The 18,588-nt window shown below is 38.2% G+C and overlaps 1 protein-coding gene across 3 annotated transcripts in view; it reads left to right on the forward strand.

Moving 5' to 3' along the window:
* The window catches only part of coro2ba (coronin, actin binding protein, 2Ba), a 45,879-nt gene extending 28,921 nt beyond the window's left edge, over window positions 1–16,958 (forward strand). For all 3 annotated transcript variants that reach the window (XM_047363114.1, XM_047363113.1, XM_047363115.1), the window contains 10 exons: window positions 4,955–5,071; window positions 6,579–6,728; window positions 6,808–6,972; window positions 7,306–7,422; window positions 7,514–7,618; window positions 9,467–9,563; window positions 9,824–9,936; window positions 11,004–11,094; window positions 14,673–14,812; window positions 15,075–16,958. In XM_047363114.1, the coding sequence (XP_047219070.1) occupies window positions 4,955–5,071; window positions 6,579–6,728; window positions 6,808–6,972; window positions 7,306–7,422; window positions 7,514–7,618; window positions 9,467–9,563; window positions 9,824–9,936; window positions 11,004–11,094; window positions 14,673–14,812; window positions 15,075–15,209 (1,230 nt within the window). In that variant the 3' untranslated portion in view covers window positions 15,210–16,958. The remainder of the gene's footprint in view (window positions 1–4,954; window positions 5,072–6,578; window positions 6,729–6,807; window positions 6,973–7,305; window positions 7,423–7,513; window positions 7,619–9,466; window positions 9,564–9,823; window positions 9,937–11,003; window positions 11,095–14,672; window positions 14,813–15,074) is intronic.
* The last annotated feature ends 1,630 nt before the right edge of the window (window positions 16,959–18,588 follow it).

Consider the following 18,588-nt stretch of genomic DNA (forward strand, 5'->3'; position numbering starts at 1 on the left):
GATGTGAAGCCAGTGTTTTAGCAGGGTTGTGTTGCCAGTCGAACCACATAAAGGTATAGCTGTACTGCTCATACACTGAAGAGAAGGGCCTTGTTGAACTGCAGTTTTTTTTAATAAGAAATGTTTTAATTTTTAACTGCTGATAACAGAAGAACACTTTAAATCACACACTAGAAAAAAACACAATTCTAAAGTGATGTCCTATTTAACACATAATCCATAGTTTTGACATAGATTTCAGTACCAATGAAAACGTAAAAACAGTCAGCTGGAGGAGCTTAATAAAGCAACAGGGTAAGTATACTTGTTGGTTTGTTGTTTTATGCAATCAAGAGAAAGCTGTTATTTTTCTTCCTTAACATCAGTTTGGTTGGCATTTCAGCCCTTTGCTTCTAAGAAAAGTTCAGAAAAGCTCTTTTCAGGCAGAAGTAATCCTTTTAAAAGCAGACTTTTTTGTTGCATGTAACCTTTGCTATTCAGGCATCTTCACAATCTATAATTTTAGGCTTTTTATTCATTTTTAGATCTGAAGGCTCATTTTGTTGCTCTAAATCACCCTAACCTTCTTACTATCACTATAACATACCATGTTTAAAAGTTGCTAAGCAGGTCAGATTGCAGAATCCCATTTTACATCATGAACCTCATATTGTGCTGCTATCATTCTCACAATATTGGATTGGGAATGACAATTTTCATCTTATAAACTAGAAGAAACTTGATGTAAAACTCCGGTTCATTGACCATAAAGCCATTTAACAGAAACCATTCTTGATTATGTCTGTCTACGCTGCTTCAGTCAGATCAAAAAGGGTGATGCTGCAATGCAGAAAATAGTCTGAGATCTCAAGTTAATCGAACTGTCGTTTTCTTTGTTTACGAGACTCATTTTGTCTGGAGCTGTTAAATCTAAAGTGGCTTTGTGTAACACTCACTCACCGACATCTTGTTGACTTAAGAGACTCTGCTTCATATTGTCTAGACTCAGATGTGACTCTGGTTTGAGTAAGAAATTAATTGTTGGGTTAGATAGATTATTGCAAAGGCTACTGATGTTATGAATCTATCCTGTTCAGCTGAGTCAGGCATGCAAAATTCCTGCAAGTTAGCAAATAATTGGGTATTAAATTGCAAAAACACTCTTTAACCTTTCCTATTTTGTAGGTTTTATAATCTTATATGAGAAGATCCTGGTACAGATTTCAAAACGGCATTTAGAGACCATGATACATTTGCATTGAGTGCCCATTTGAAGGCAAAACCTTTGTGGCCTCTGTCAGAAAACAGAAAATTGGATGTGACTGGATCTAGAAAGAGATTATGTAAAGAGCAATGGTCAAAGATCCCTTTCTCTGCGAAATGTTATAGATGACAAATATTTCATAATGTAGGATTTCATCCCCGCTGAAAAATGAATGGTTGGATTTTTCTATTTTGTGAATGTGAGATTATGCTACTGCAATCTAAGCTAAAACATTTTAAGGCTTTTTACACTTTTTTTCAGGGGTTGGTGTTGAATATAAAGAGGACTACCCTTTAGATTTAATGAAAAAGTATTTTTTTAAAAGTCTCATTTAATGTTTTTTTCGCAATTTCCAAAATACATTTTTTGTTTATTCACAGTTAGGCACTTCTCCTACATGAGGTAATCAAGTCAATCTGAGCCGGGGTTGGTTGATGGGGAGGTTCAAGCTTGTATGATATATTTCAGTTACAGTTGGCGAGACGGCCATATGTTCGCCCACAATCAAAGCCATCAGTGGAACTGCTGCTGGCACCACCGGGAACACAGACTGGCTCAGACGAGCACACACAACGAAGACAAAGACAAAGACGGACAGGGCTGTCAATGTCATGCTTTGACACTTTTACACCAGTTTAAAAAGATCCACCATTTTGATTTTTAAGGTCCTAAAAGGATTCTGAATTATTCAGATTTTCCCTCTAAGAACTATTGCATTTAGAAGCAGAAGTTTAGGACTCCAACAGAAAATGAAGTGTTTACAAGAGCATCACAATGAGTGGATCAATGCATATATCCCTAAAATTGATCGGATTTATGCAAAATAAAAAATTTTTAAAAAGATGGTGTTTTAAAGATCACAATATTTGATGATGCATTTATGGACCAAAAAAAGTGCAGTTTTCAGTTTTGATATTTTTTATATTTTTAATGAATAGAAATAAAGAGTCTGTATATGACTGGATTAGTATATCATTGATATTAATTCTGTTGCTGTTATAATGTGTGCTGCTGGCTTGTCCTTTGTAATCTAAAATGATCTCCTGCTTTGTTTTTAATGTGATCAGAAACAAATTATTGCTGGAATTCTGCCCTTCCAAAAGCAAAGTTAAAATACAAATACCCTTTTTGTTTATTTGATTTTTTTATAGTATCTATTTTTTGGCCTGCTTAGTGGGAAGAAGAGTTGTCTGGTAATCCGAAAGTTGTAGGTTTAATTCCAGCTTTGTTCTGTCACATGTTGATGTGCCCCTGTCTAATGCACTTAACCCCAAGTTATCTAATGATCTTTGTGTAGGTGCATGAATATGAGTGTGACTGGGTGAATGTGGCTCTTGTGTAAGGCGCTGTGAGTTGTCAAAATTACTAGAAAAGTGCAGTACAAATTCAGACAATTTACCTTAATTATTATGCACAGTTTCTTTTTGACCAAAGAGTTAATGTACAGAATGGTGATTCCCAACACATCATTAATAGATCCTATATTCACAAACTAGGATGATTTTATACATCCACTAGTGGTTATTTATCCATCTATAGCATCGAGGTCAATGTAAAGTAGGTTCTGTGCTGCACAGTGAAACATATGACACCAGGGGTCAAGACACTTGGCTGTCAGAGCAAAGTGGAGTACAGTGTATGAAACAGCACCAGCAGCACGGCTTATTAAAACTAAATCATGTACAGCGGCAGAAAGCCATATTACCTCAACAAACATGACTCATTTAGCCATTTAGGTTCAGCTGATTTAAATGCAGTGGGATATAAGTGGAGCATGTAATCTTCTGAGTACAGTATAGAGTAGATGTGAGCTCCTTTGCTAAGAATGACACTATAGTCATTTTTGCTGTTTTGTTGCATCATCAGTAACAACATCACCCCGGCTGGCAATACAAAAAAGACAAGAAATGTTTTCGATTTCTTTTAGTTTTTTACAGAAAGAAAATATCAACCATGTGGAAGACATATTTTCAAAGCATTATAATTCAAAATATTAGGATGTGAATACAGTATTTCCTGGAGCAGCAGCGGTTGTCCACATTAACAAAGATTTTTTCGCAAATCAATTAAAGTTGGAAACTGGTGCGTCAAACGGTTCATCTGTGACACAGAAGCCTCAGGAAATGACCCGAACAAGAACCCTGACGTCAAACACAGGGCTGCGTGGTTTCCTGATCAGTAGTTAAATAAAACCATACTATCCCCCTTTTCTTCCAAAGTCAGTTTCCTGAAGTCCTAATGTAGGGAATAACTGTCTTTGATTTGCACTGGTAAAATACAATATAATTACAGTCCCAAATCCCTCTGATACCGTTTGTTTGTAGGAATCTTTTTTCTTTGCAGTTGATTAAAAATGTGTGCTGAGACGTTTGGTGACACCTGAATCTTTCGCAGAGTCCATCTTTTTTAATATTGTTCTCAAAAAACATTATTTATAGATAAACATTATTTATTTTGAACATATTTACCGGAAGAAAGCCATGGTTGGCAGAAAGCCATAACATGTATGCACTACTTTGTGTTGGTCTATACCAACACAAAAACATGTTATGTTTATACTGGTAACAAAAATTCAAAGGCTTTTGCAAGGCACGGTATATGTCGGCAAGAAAATAAATCAGATGTCATGTTATGGTTTTTAGTTTTGGTGAATTTTAATGGAATTAAAGAAGCATAAACATTGATAATTGTATGAACCAGATAGGTAGATTAATAGTCCTGCCAGATAAGTAGTAATTTGTCCATTGTATTTGATGTCTTTAAGAATTCACTGTTTGGAAGATTGAAGATAGCATCACTATTTCAAGTAAGGTTGATTTTTCCCCTAAGATCGGTCCTGAGTTCTCTTTTATATACTTATCAATACAACAAGCACTACTGTGATATTTCTACAACCTCTGGTACTTTGATTTTATTGTCTTTGCCTTTTCCTCATATTTTGATACACATATTTGTTTTAACATAGATTCTTCCTCTTGCAACACATTTTACAATTGTTTCCAGGCTGGAGAATTAGTACAAAACATTTTAAAAACATGTTTTATTATCTTCTCAATTGTATATCTTTGTTAGTACACAATGTCAAATTAACTAGAATTGGAACAACAGAGGTGATCAGCAGAGTTTGGTAAGGTTTATTGCATGCATTTCACAGATTAATGACACCATGCAGCTCAAACACAAATCTCTGAGGAAATAAAAAGCAGGTCAGTGGACTGAAGTGAAATGAAACATTCATAACAACATGAAGCTTTCTGAAAGGTTTCTGACATTGGGTGTATGAGCCAGCGCCCCTCTGTGGACTCAGTAGGTCATTGCAATAACAAAAACAAAAAAAACAAAAAAAAACAGCCTCAGATGTCTCACTTAATAACAAGGTTATTGAGAAATATCACTGTCATTTTTTAATATGTGCTGTTTTATGTGCTTTGATCAGTAAAGTGTTTTTTTTTTTTTATAACACACGAGTTTTTTTATTCCTGATTATAAATGGTCTTATTTATTTCTCTACTTTGATTTCTGTATTTTGTGTTTTGCTGAAATGAATTTTCATTACATTTTCAATCATTTTTTTTTATTATTGCAGAAAACTCAAAAAGTATTGATACTGGCTCATGTTTTGGATTTTTTTTTTTTCATTTATGTGCTGCTGGTTGTAGAACAAAGAAAGTAAATATTAACTCAGTGGCATCTGGGTTTATTTTTCTTCAGGCGGGTCGTCTTGACTCTCATTACCCGAAGGTGTGCGGCCACCAGGGCAATGTACTGGATATCAAATGGAACCCCTTTTTTGAAAACATCATAGCTTCCTGCTCTGAGGACACATCGGTTAGTGACCCACAACCTCTATTTTATATAAATGTAATTTATGATTTAACTTCTGTATGTAACATCATTTTTTTTAATGCAGAAAGTGACAGGGTCCGGCCATACAGAAGTAAGAATGTGTTTAAAGTAAGGCTGTGTTTGCATTTTTGCTTCCAGGAGTTGTTGTAGTTAAAAAGGCAAGTGACATATCTGAAATTTGATAAATCTGTAACACAAACAAAGGTTTGTTTTAAGACCCTTCTTAAAAAACCTCTTTTTTTTTGTCTTATATTACAACTATTAAACCCTCAGAGGACATTTTTATCCTGCACATCCACATGTTACTCCTCTCTCCTAAGCTCAGCAAAGCTGTAGTCACTCTGTGTTCTGTGTAATACTTTCACTTGTTGAATTATAATCTCATCTGATCCACGGCAGAGCCTCGAGCCTTTTCAGTAATCCGGTCTAATCCTGAAGCAGTGGGCTACATTGATAGCTTCTGCTATTTTTGATCAGCTGGATCTCCAGCTGTACGATTTTGATTCGTTTTGAGGTCATAGTTTTACTGTAGTTTTGAAAAGCATGACATGGCTTCTGACAAAATGGCTATAGTTAACAGAAAACAACATGGATAGAAATGCATGTGGATGTTTATGAGTTTCGTTTGCTGTCACCGGCCACTTTATTAGGTACATCTTGTTAGTACACCCTTTTGACTTCAGAACAGCATGGCCTAGATTTAACAAGGAGTAAAAAACATTCTCCAGACATTTTGGTTCATATTGATATAACAGCATTGTTCAGTTACTGGAGATTTGCTGGTTATACAAAAATGATATTATTCTTCTATTCTGCCACATGCCAAAGGTACCCTTTTGGATTGAGATCTGATGACTGTGGAGACCATTGGAGTGCAGTGAACTGAGCTTTGTGATGTGGTGCATTTTCTTGCTGGAAGCAGCCATCAGAGAATGGGTACACTGTGGTCATGAAAAGATGGACATGGTCAGCAACAATACTAACAACAAGGGGCTAAAAGTGTGCCAAGAAAATATCTCCCACAAATTACATCACCACCATCTTTGTCTGTTAAGGAAAGGCAGGATAAACCCTTGCTTTTTAGACCAGATTCTGACCCTTCAATGGTTATTTGAGTTACTGTTGCCTTTCTATCATTTTGAACCAGTCTGCCCATTCTCCTCTGAGCTCCGACATTAACAAGGCATTTTCGGTCCACGCAACTGCTGCTCACCGCTCATCTAGTATTTTTCAGAGCGTTCTCTGTAAACCGGAGATATGAGATAGTTGTATGTATAAATCCCAGTAGAAATACAGTTTCTAAAATACTCAGGCCTACCCGTCTGGAACCAACGGCCACACCATGCTCTGAGTCACTTGATTACCCTTTTTTCTACATTCAGATAGTCGGTTTAAACTTCAGCATATCATCTTGACCACATCTAGATCCCTATTGAACAGATGAACTAATAAGGTGGATGGTGAGTGTGTGTTCTGTGGATTTTGGCAGGTTCGAGTATGGGAGATCCCAGACGGTGGTCTGAGGCGAAACATGACAGAGGCGGTTCTGGAGCTGTATGGTCACAGCAGACGAGTAGGTCTGGTCGAGTGGCATCCAACCACCAGCGGCATCCTCTTCAGTGCTGGCTATGATTATAAAGTACATAAACCATCACATGTTGGATTAATGCCTAGCTTCTAACAGGTTACTAAAAAAATAACTCTTTTTGATGTATCAGATACTGATCTGGAACCTGGAGACCGGAGAGCCGGTGAAAATGATCGACTGCCACACTGATGTCATCCTGAGTATGTCCTTTAACACAGACGGCAGCCTGCTGGCCACCAGCTGCAAAGACAAGAAGCTGCGAGTCATTGAGCCGCGCTCCGGGAGAGTCCTTCAGGTGACATTTTTATCACCATCTAACTGAAATAATTATCTTTTGATAAGACCCATGTGCATCTTGCCTTCTACATAAATCTTAGGGCCTGAAATGAAGGAAACATATGCAGAAAACAGAACAAAATTAATGATTAACTCATAATTTTAGTTAACTTCTATTTCAGTTAAGAAACAGTAATATTATCCATTGTTTTTAACCTGGGTTAACATCATTGTAATTTATGTAATTATCAACATTTTAAACAAATTTTATCACATTTAGACCGTTAGCTTTTTGCTGCATCTCATACTGTAGCTTCATTTTGTCATTATGTGGCCCCCCACCCCTCACCAGCAAGCCAGTTACAAGAACCACCGTGTAAACCGAGTGGTTTTCCTGGGGAACATAAAGCGGCTGCTCACCACGGGGGTTTCTCGCTGGAACACCCGGCAGATTGCTCTCTGGGATCAGGTCAGGCAATGCCTCCGTATGCCCCCTGTCCATAATGCCACAGTGGGAGGAGTAGGTGGGCGGTTAACTCTCTCTGTATTTGTCTTCTCAGGAAGATTTGTCCATGCCTATTGCGGAGGAGGACATAGATGGCCTCTCAGGACTGTTGTTTCCCTTCTATGATGCTGACACACATATGCTATACCTAGCAGGCAAGGTCAGAACCACTTCAAATATGTCGTGTGATTTAAGAAAATAGGAAACTACAGTATTTTTTTAGTTCATGAAAGGAACACCTGGAGCAACCACAAGGAGAGACATAAGCTAAAGGAAAGATACAAGCTGAGGTTTTTAGTATGTTTTGCAAAAAAGATAAAAATCTGAAATTCTCTATTTGTTTACTTGACTGTCATCAGAGCAGCGTACATTACATAATTAGAATGGGAACTTTGGTATAGGATCACTGCTTTAATTGGTTACCAGACGGTACATTCATTCACAAACACAGCTGAAACCAGGTATTTATACACGCTGTATAAATAGACATAACATTATTATCAACGGATATCGAACCTCTCTTGCTCATTTCTATTAAGTGTCAGAGTAGCGAGAATGTTTTTTCTAAAATGTTAACTTGTTTGAGTTAAAAAGTGGAAGCCCTACCTCCTGGTTTGACATGCTAGAAAAATCCAATGAAATCCACCAAGATATTAGGAAGAGAATTATGGACCTCCATAAGTCTGGTTTGCACTTTTCAGAGGTGCAATCGGCTTTTTTTCTGTTCAAACAATTATGTGCAAGAAAAAAATACCATAGGAATGTGTATCAACCCCAGAGCGTAAACAAAATACCTAGTGAAGATGCTCTATAAAGCTCCAACAGTGTTTTTATGTTCAGCAAAACAAGTTCTGGACCAAAATCTGCAAGACCATTCAGAGATGAAGAAGCCACTACTGCTTACTCCAGATTAGAGTTAGCAAATCCATACAGAGACATAAGGACAAAACCTTAATTTTGGTCACATGTGGTCTAACGAAACTAGAGCTGAAGTGTGGCTGTTAATTACCTTTGTTACATTTGAAGGAAAATGTGGGAAGCTTGAAAGCCTAAGAACACCATCCAAACTGTGAAGTAAGTGTATCGGCAGCATCATGTTGTGTAGCTACAGTGTTTTTGCTTCATCATGAAAAAAGAACATGATGTTGAAATATTAAAGCAACATCTCAAGACCTCAGTCAGGAATGTAAAATGGGTCTAACAAATGGACAATGACCCTAAGCATTCCACTGAATAAGTTACAAAGAGGCCTTAGGACAACCAAGACATTATTTTGGAGTGGTCATCACAAAGCCCAGATGTGTAAGCAGAGGTGTGGGTGAGTAAGGTACAGAGGTCTAGAGACCTGACTGAGTCACACTGGATAAGTCAGGAGGAATGGTTCAAATTTGCAACAAACTAGTGGGAGAAGCTTGTGAAAGGATACCCAAAATGTTTGTGCCAAATCATACAGTTTAAAAGGAAAGAAAGAAGGATATGCATGTAAATTTTAGCAAAAATAAATAATTTTGATCATCTTAAATTACCTAAAAGGGGACACATTTACCCTGATTCCATGTCAGTGAGGAAAAAAAGGTATTGCGTCATTGTCATACACTGATTGTAAATCTGCTTTCAACAGTACCTAAGGCTTAATAAATAAGACAGGTAACTGGAATCAATAACAGTATGAGATGATCATGACGTACCAAGACTATGGACTGTATATATACTAAACATATTTAATAAAGCCATTATTTAATACCTCCTGTGGTTATGAACTGTAATTTTGGTGTTTAAGCAAGTTGTTTTCATCTGGATCCTCTCATACTTTGGCACATGGAGATTTTAAACATCAGACTATTTTCAAATTGTGCTGTTCGATTTTTTTGTTACCTTTGTTACATTTATACTTTCCTCCTCTTGAATACCCTTTTGTAAGCCTAACATGTAGGTCCCTAATTGGAGAAAATTGAAAACTTTTAAAGTATTAAAAATGTAACACTGATAAACTTTTGCTTTTTTACAGGGGGATGGTAACATTCGTTACTTCGAAATCACCACAGAGAAGCCATACATCCAGTATCTAATGGAGTTCCGCTCACCAGCCCCACAGAAAGGACTGGGTAAGTCAGGGACTGATCAGATGTTTTTAGTTATTCTCACCAAAGTAGAAAGAAAAATCCCCTTTATTAGCCGTGTTGAGACACGGAAGAAGCCCAGGGATGACTGAAAATGAGCTGTATGAAGGGTAGTGTAATGGGTTCCAGTAACTTTTCCATTGATATAATTCTGCAGAGGTGTTTGTGTATCCTGCTGATGGCACTCTTGCCATGCTTTATGTTGTCATATTTGTATCGCCAAGTTCTTCTGTTCTCGTGTGTAGGTGTAATGCCAAAGCATGGGCTGGATGTGGCGGCCTGCGAGGTATACCGCTTCTACAAACTAGTCACCCTCAAGGGTTTGATCGAACCCATTTCTATGATTGTGCCAAGAAGAGTAAGTGCTCTGTTTTCCTCTAATCAGATATATAGTACCTTGGAGAAGTATTCATAATTACACAATTAATAAACTGAGTCCATCTGTGAGTAATTTAATCTTGGTATAAATACAGCTGATGTCATGTCAGGGATAAAGTTGTGTAGACATTTAAAGCAAGGGTAGGTTATGAAACATCCCAAGCCTTGAACATCTGATAGAGCACTGTTTAATCCATCATCTGAAAATGGAAAGAGTTTGGCACAACTGTAGAACTGCCAAACTGACTGGTTGGCAAGCAGAGCATTAATTAAGAAGCAAGAAGAAGCCAAAAGTTCCTTGAGCTGACACTTGAAAAACTAGGGATTCTTAGCTAATGTAGGAGAATCTCTTCACAGGACAGTTGAGTCATACACCAAAAAAATTGAGATGGGAGGTGACAAGAAGAAAGCCATGAAAAGTGCCATTTGCAGTTTGTCACAAGAAGTGTAGAGGACAGAGCAAACATGTGGAAGGTGCTCTAGTCAGATGAGACCAAAATTTAACTAACATCATGGAAAACATAAAACTATCACCCAAAGAGCACACCATCCCCTTGGCAAAACATGGTAGTAGCCATGCTGTGAGGATGATTTTCTTCAGCATGGACAGCAGGTCAGGGTAGATGGAACGACTGGGGTGGAGGCTCACCCTCCAGCAGGGCAACAACCCTAATAATACAGTGAGAGCTATGATGCAGTGGTTTAGATCAAAAGATGTTCATGGCTTACTATGGCCCTGTCAAAGTCCAGACCTAAATGCAATTGTGAATCTGTGGCAAGACTTGATGTTCAAAGATGCCCTCCACCCACCTTTTGCCGAATTCAGCTAAAAAATAAGAAACCCAAGTTTCAGTGTCAAGATGTGCAAAGCTGGTAGAAACATACCAAAAAGACCTTGCAGTGAAAGACTGAGAAACTTTTTTTTTTATGTGAGCTCCAGTGAGACTTCATGTGTCACTGTGAAAATCCTTTTATCCACATGCAAAGACAATGTGCTGCATCAAATGTTCAGCAAATGTTAAAGCATCTTAAAATGTGTGTTACCAGTCAGATACATATCAGGAGGACATCTACCCAATGACAGCCGGGACTGAACCCGCCTTGTCTGCCAGCGAGTGGCTGAGTGGGATTGATAGAGGTAAACAAAACACTTATCGCGTGCTTCACAACTCCTGATTTCAAAAACCTGTTGTTATTAATATTCCAATTATTTAATATTTAATTAAATAATAAATTGGTCTGTTAAGCGTTGTCTGGTGAATACCAGCCCAATAAGGTGGTGGTATTAGGACAGAGAAAAGGATGAATCAATCTCTGGCACTACTGAACAGCAAAACTCTGCAGACACTTAAAAATACATTCATTTAACAAAAAAATAATTCAAAGTCAAACATATTTGGATTAAACTCTTTACTAAAGAAATACCAATGAACTACATACACAATATGAACAACGGTATCAAAGAAGATTAAAAACCATGACCAATGGAGTGATGTAACATTACCATTCAATGTTATTTATGTTTGAGAACCAAGGATTATCTTGAGGAATCTGAAAATGAAGTTATGTTCGTCTTGGAGTTTCTCTAGAGAAGGAACTGGAGGCTTGAATCTTAGCTCCAAAAATCAGGAAACAAACTGGAAACAGAGCCAAGGCTTGAAAGCAACCTAAGGAGGACACACGAAAGTAAGTCGAAGCTCTAAGAAAACACAAAAGACTAATCACAAAGCTAAAGACTGGCGAGAGTCTTTTACCACTGTTGGCTAACACTCAGGCGTCGAGGCTGGCAGCCTCTTGCTTAAATGCTCCCAGCAGCAATCAGCAAGATAAGACACACCTTTCACCTGTGTGCCCATGAGCTCCCACGCCACCTATGGACTAAGCAGAGTAAATAGCAGGCAAGAAACAGAAAACAAACAGATACTCCCAAACCCCGAAATTGAGCAGCTAGTTTGCTTAGATAGTTGAGTTTTCTCAAAGGAAACAAAAAAACAAACGTCATGAAATAAACATTATTTATATTATTTTATCCTAAATTAATTTCTCTGCCCAAACCACCACCTCTTACATGAACCGTTCTGAAGAAAAGATTTCCTGAGGTGACGAGTTGAGGAGCAGAGTTGTCCGGTCATCCACGTGTGGACTGAACTGAACACAAAGGCACGTTTGCAGCTATTTTATTGGCCACGATGCAGCGGGGTAGCTCTCGCTACCTGGACATGCATGCAGAAAGGCGTGCGATGCTGCGATCCGATGCCTTCTGCTCCAGGCCATGGGGGAGACATCTTCAATTATGGCCGGGGGGTTTCTGATTGCTTCTGTATTCTTTGAGGATCCAAGCTGAAGATAGATGCCTGCTCGCCTGCAAGGAGACATTCGCGAGTGATGGCTCTCCTGTCCGGTTCTCATCTAAGATCTGCATGGAAGAGGGCGAGAGGAAGTTGGAATAGGGCTTTTGTCAGAGATTTAGCTCTGACTCCTCGTATTCTTGTACTGAGCTGGAAGTAGGTTAATGTGATTTATTTTGAAAGTTCCAGAAAAGTTCATGCCGGTGTAGATACCAGATCTGCTCGGGACCCTACCCCTGCTGATGACGTCGCACTATCTGATTGGCTGAACGTTGGCACGATGACAACCTGCTGACGTACCTTTTGGAGGGTTTGTACAAAACATGGAGGACTTTTAAAAGAAATCTCCCATTACCCCTCGAAAGGAATTTATCACAACCTAACCACCATTTTAAAAAGTCCCGAGAGCAGAATCAGTGAAGTGTGGGGTTTGATGTTAAATGACTTTAGGGTGGGAGGTCACTGCCTTTTATTAATATTTGTATCAATAGAGTTATGTAAATATTGCAACTGATATTTGGTCTAATATATTTGGTTTTTTGGTGTATGAAGGTATAATTGACATTTGGTCTAACAAATAATAGTGCCAGACACACACCGTAAACAAACTAACTAAATAAAAGAGATTCATCTTCAAATTCAAAAGGGCTTTATTGGTATGGCGTAAAGAGGTTTAGGTTGCCAAAAGAAATGTGAAGTAAAAGCAAAAATATGTAATGATAGAGACCCGGAGCAGATTTGATTCTTATGAATGGGTGCATGTAGCTTGTCCTTATAAAACGGTGTGCAATGTAGATTCATTATTTTTATTTGAGGCTCATTTGTGAAAACAAATTCTTACGGACAGCGTTGATCTTCATTTTGTGGTTTTTCGCTGGACTTAGTCTCTAGCATTGGTAGAAAACATTTTAAAGCCTGAACTAAGCTCTGAGTGCGTTTCATGGAAACTCACTGTAAAATTACATCAGGCAAGTAAGCTTTAAACCAGAAGTTACATTTACAAAATATTCACCCACGTTTCATAGCTGTCATTCTTTATGCTCTATCTGCTCCAAACACAAGGTGCATTTCCAATAAAGCAGGATTAGTGTCTTGGTGCTGGTTCATTTCTTAAGTTGCTGTATCACCATGGTAAATTATGCTTAAAAGCTTCCATGATCTGCTAAAGGTTTAGTCTCCATGAAAAATCTGCAACATGTGTAAAAGCACCGCCTCAAATCAGTTTCTTAAGAAATAATAATTCTAAAAGTAATATACACTCTGACAAGTTACGTATGCAGACAAAGTGGAGGAAATAAAATTAAATTGCTATTCTTGAAGTAATGTGACAGTACTGCAGTGATTACAATCTCAGGTCAAATGGATAATAAGGCTGGCAGTACAGGCACGCTGCAAGTTTCTGGTCAGTTAAGTGTGACACCCCTTTGAGCCTGATAACAAGCAGCAATTTGGTTTGGAAGGAAGTTATAAACCCAACATATTTTCTCATGGGTCAAGCCAACTCATAGCTGCGGTGACTACCCTGGATGTCAAAATCATTTTTCCTGGGTGCTTAACATTTTTCTCAGTGAGTGTACACTACTAATGCCAGTATCTGAGCTGTAAGAATCCTTTATCTAATTTGTCTTTCTTTAAATATCATCCTCATGGGGGATGTCTCAGCAAAAGTTAATGCCTATGCAGCCAAAAACAGGAGCTGATTAAGCTTTCTTCAAATACTCAACTGTTTTGTTATATCAGCTGTATAATAAAATAAAGCGAAACAAAACTAAAGGAAGTGTGCATAATAGCTTATTAAAAAAAATAGTCAATAAAGATGTAAGAAAAAAAAAGAAAACTAGCAGTATTAATAAATATTTTCTACACAATTTCTCAACAGTTTAAATAACATTACAGAGGTTACATATGATTGAAAAGGACTTCCAAATGCTTTACAGGAAAAGCAAAGAAACAGAGATAACAAAAAAACAATATTTCGCACATAAAAAACACAAATGACGATTGATCACATAAATAGAAGCTTATATGAAAATGACAATATTTAAGCAAATAGAAAGGTGCTGTAAACAGCATGTTTTCAGTCCTGAATTAAAATTGCTGACAGTGTCTGCATATCTCAGGTTTTCAGGTTGTTTCAGAGCTGAGGAACATAGAAACTAAATGCTGCTTTCCCTTGTTTATTTCTGGTCCCGAGAACAGAGGTCTCATACCTGCCCAGGAACTCAACCTGTGAGCAAGATTTTAAAATGTACTGTATTATTTGACAAACAGGGACAAGTGCAGCCATTTAAGGGCTACAAAGTATTAGATTTCCTGCATTGATCGCCTTGTTTTCACATTCTTAATCCTTGATCTTTGTTTCCAACAGACCCTGTGCTGATGTCCCTGAAGGATGGTTACCAAAGACCAAACCAGTTAGTTTTTAAGGCCCCGGTGAAGGAAAAAAAGAGTGTAGTGGTCAACGGGATTGACCTTCTGGAGAATGTACCACCCAGGACGGAGAATGAGGTGTGTGAATCTGCACTCAACATTAGTGCATAACAGTTTTTCTTTTGATAAAGAGGTTCTGAAATGTTGGGGGTCAGGGAACTCAAGATCTTGGGTGGTTGATGTTTAAGGTAGGGGTTGGCATTAGAAGACTTCATGCACATGAAAATGAGCAACCACATGAATGATGCATGTTACAAAGATTGAAAAACAACTCATTATGTGTTTCACCACAACTAGATGTATCTTTTGGTTGAGTTTCTGTTTTTTGTTTTTCACATAGCTCCTACGAATGTTCTTTCGGCAGCAGGATGAGCTGCGGCGACTGAAGGAGGAGCTGACCACGAAGGACGTTCGGATACGCCAGTTGGAGCTGGAGCTCAACAACCTGAAAAACGTTAGCCCCAAAGACGTCTAACCTCCAAGCCTCGTGGACTGGCAAAGCTGCTTCCTTTGCTCCCAATTCTGACCTCCAACGAGCTTCTGAGCCCCACCATGTTCCTTTTATAAACAAACTCCCATTTTTGCTGCCCTGCATAGAGTACAACATAAAAACTGTTGGATAATGTCTTGACTGATGTAACTATTGGACTCTTACAGTAGTATTTACAAATATTATGTTGAAGAAGAGGCAGTTCGGGGATTTCCAGTTAAAAATGTGATCGATGATTGGAAAAAGTCAGTACATTTTCTGGTATTTCCCATTTTTTTATGACTATAGCTGTAATCAGTCAGTAGTGATATAGCATATTTTCAACCCCAGCACATAAGTATATGAGTCACTCTTCCTGACATTTTCTTTGTGTGAAAATGCCTTGTTAAAAATGCAAAAAAAAAACTTCACCTATCCTAAATTAGTGACTAAATCCTCTGCATTTTCATTTTCTGTTGAAGCAAAACTGGATGATGGAAAGACAGTCTCCTTACTATCTTCCCCCAGGCCCTGCTGTTTGCAGTGAGCTGCAGCATCATCCCAGAATAACAGAGGTGAAGTAGTTTCGCACCTGTCAGGTGGAGAAGACTTTTGCAGACATGGATCCTATTTTTTTTCCCAAAAAGCTGCTTATTCTGTAACTGCTTTCTTTCACCTGCTGGTGTCATCTATAAAACCACTTTTCAACACTGACTCATAACTCTACAATCCAGTCTTTTCCAGAGAACAGCATCTAGTTAACTCTTGGTTTTTGACTCTTGTATTAAAATAGGGCAAAAGTATCAGATGGCAGACATGTGTAAATACTTACATATTAAGGGAGGCATTGCTGCCTGTTTTTTAGGGGCCCATTTAAAGGATTTTGGGGGTTATGTGCATTTGCTTCTATTTATTTGATACATCTAACCTTTTTTGCTAACAACGTGCTTCCTTGTAAATCCAATTTTTTGTATAATGTGGCACAAGTATTGACTGTGATGCTGTCTAGATAATGCTGAATGTGTGTGACTGAATCGGTGTGACACTGAACCTTAAATAGTATTATTTCTTTTTCCAACATGACTTCATATGAAGTACGAAGTTATATTCTATCCCTAACAAAGCAAACTGTAATAATAACCATACCTTTACATTTAAACTAATTACAAGACTATAACTGGGATATGTTTGCTTTTAGTTGTGTAACTTTGCTTTCAAGACCTAAAGTCCCCTGCTTCTATTTCACAAGTATCATCAAACTTTGGCTAAACTGCAGTTTAAGTGCCTCTATTTATTGCTTTGGAAGGCCCTGTGATTACACTTGATTAGCACTATTTTAACAGCTGGGTTTTCTATATGGGCTAAATCACATACATCCTTTTGTTGTCTTTGACTTTGCTTCCTGTAAAACAAGGCAAAGAAAAAAGACAAATCAACTAGATGAAAGTATAACAGGTAGGTTTGGAATCAAGGACCACACACTTTGCTCATCACACCCTTATAGGTATATAAACGTCAAATCTCCAGGATGAGCCATCAGTAAACTAAAACTTAGAAATCTCAGACATTAGAATATGTTGCATGTGTATTTTGTGCAGGTATTAGAAAAGGCTGCAACATGCTAGATGTTGGAAGGGGAGACAGGAAGTTCTCAGAAGGTAGCTGAATGGTATTTTGGCTTTGATGATCTTGTTAAATGCTATAAACTTGAATTTCTTTAACAAATCAATTAAAAGTGAGCCTGGTCTGCTGTGATTTGTGTAAAAAGCTCATCTTTCTGAGCGTAAACTTGAGTTCTGTTCTGGATTCCTCATTTAAAAATTCCCAGACGAGGGGAAAAATGTCCTGATTTTTCCTTCAATTTGACATGCAAATGAGGATTTCAGTTCTGACTGACAGACTGAAGATGCCCAAGTCCCATGGCTGCAAAATAACCCAAAATCATGCCTCCTTCACCACCACGCTTGACAGTTGGTGTGAGGTGTTTGTGCTGAAATGCTGTACTTGGTTTTCTCCTAACCTGGCTTTCTGCATTATGGTTAAACATTTCTCCTGTGGTCTCTGCTCTATCATACATTTAACATGCCGAGTTCTGTAAAGTCTGAGATTACTTTTCTGAACATTTTACAGTCTGAATGTATTGATACAGCCATCTCTCTGAGGACTGGCACCTGCCTAAAGTGTTTCCAACTCATAAATAATCTTTCTGATTAAAATAATGAATTTCATTTACATTGTGAAACAGCTATTGGGCAGCAAATATCGCTTTTCTGAGGCCACTTTGCTGACAAGCACAGTCCTAAAATGGCATCTTTTGTAAAAGTGTCTACATGTCCTTTTATTAGCAGGATCTGGCTGCTACTGTTCCTATTTAATTAATAACGACAGTCTGGAAGCTGCTGCTGTGTTTGTAAGATTAAAGAAAGACTTAATTTTATAAACAGGTTAACTAATCCATTTTATTGTCTTTGTGATAAAACTCGGTCGTGATTACACAGTTCAATATTTCTGCAATGGAACATGTTTACAGGTCCTTTTCAAAATATTAGCATATTGTGATAAAGTTCATTATTTTCCATAATGTCATGATGAAAATTTAACATTCATATATTTTAGATTCATTGCACACTAACTGAAATATTTCAGGTCTTTTATTGTCTTAATACGGATGATTTTGGCATACAGCTCATGAAAACCCAAAATTCCTATCTCACAAAATTAGCATATCATTAAAAGGGTCTCTAAACGAGCTATGAAGCTAATCATCTGAATTAACGAGTTAACTCTAAACACCTGCAAAAGATTCCTGAGGCCTTTAAAACTCCCAGCCTGGTTCATCACTCAAAACCCCAATCATGGGTAAGACTGCCGACCTGACTGCTGTCCAGAAGGCCACTATTGACACCCTCAAGCAAGAGGGTAAGACACAGAAAGAAATTTCTGAACGAATAGGCTGTTCCCAGAGTGCTGTATCAAGGCACCTCAGTGGGAAGTCTGTGGGAAGGAAAAAGTGTGGCAGAAAACGCTGCACAACGAGAAGAGGTGACCGGACCCTGAGGAAGATTGTGGAGAAGGGCCGATTCCAGACCTTGGGGGACCTGCGGAAGCAGTGGACTGAGTCTGGAGTAGTAACATTCAGAGCCACCGTGCACAGGTGTGTGCCGGAAATGGGCTACAGGTGCCGTATTCCCCAGGTCAAGCCACTTTTGAACCAGAAACAGCGGCAGAAGCGCCTGACCTGGGCTACAGAGAAGCAGCACTGGACTGTTGCTCAGTGGTCCAAAGTACTTTTTTTGGCTGAAAGCAAATTCTGCATGTCATTCAGAAATCAAGGTGCCAGAGTCTGGAGGAAGACTGGGGAGAAGGAAATGCCAAAATGCCAGAA

Source organism: Girardinichthys multiradiatus, chromosome 4 (assembly GCF_021462225.1).
Source record: "Girardinichthys multiradiatus isolate DD_20200921_A chromosome 4, DD_fGirMul_XY1, whole genome shotgun sequence".
NCBI lineage: Eukaryota > Metazoa > Chordata > Actinopteri > Cyprinodontiformes > Goodeidae > Girardinichthys > Girardinichthys multiradiatus.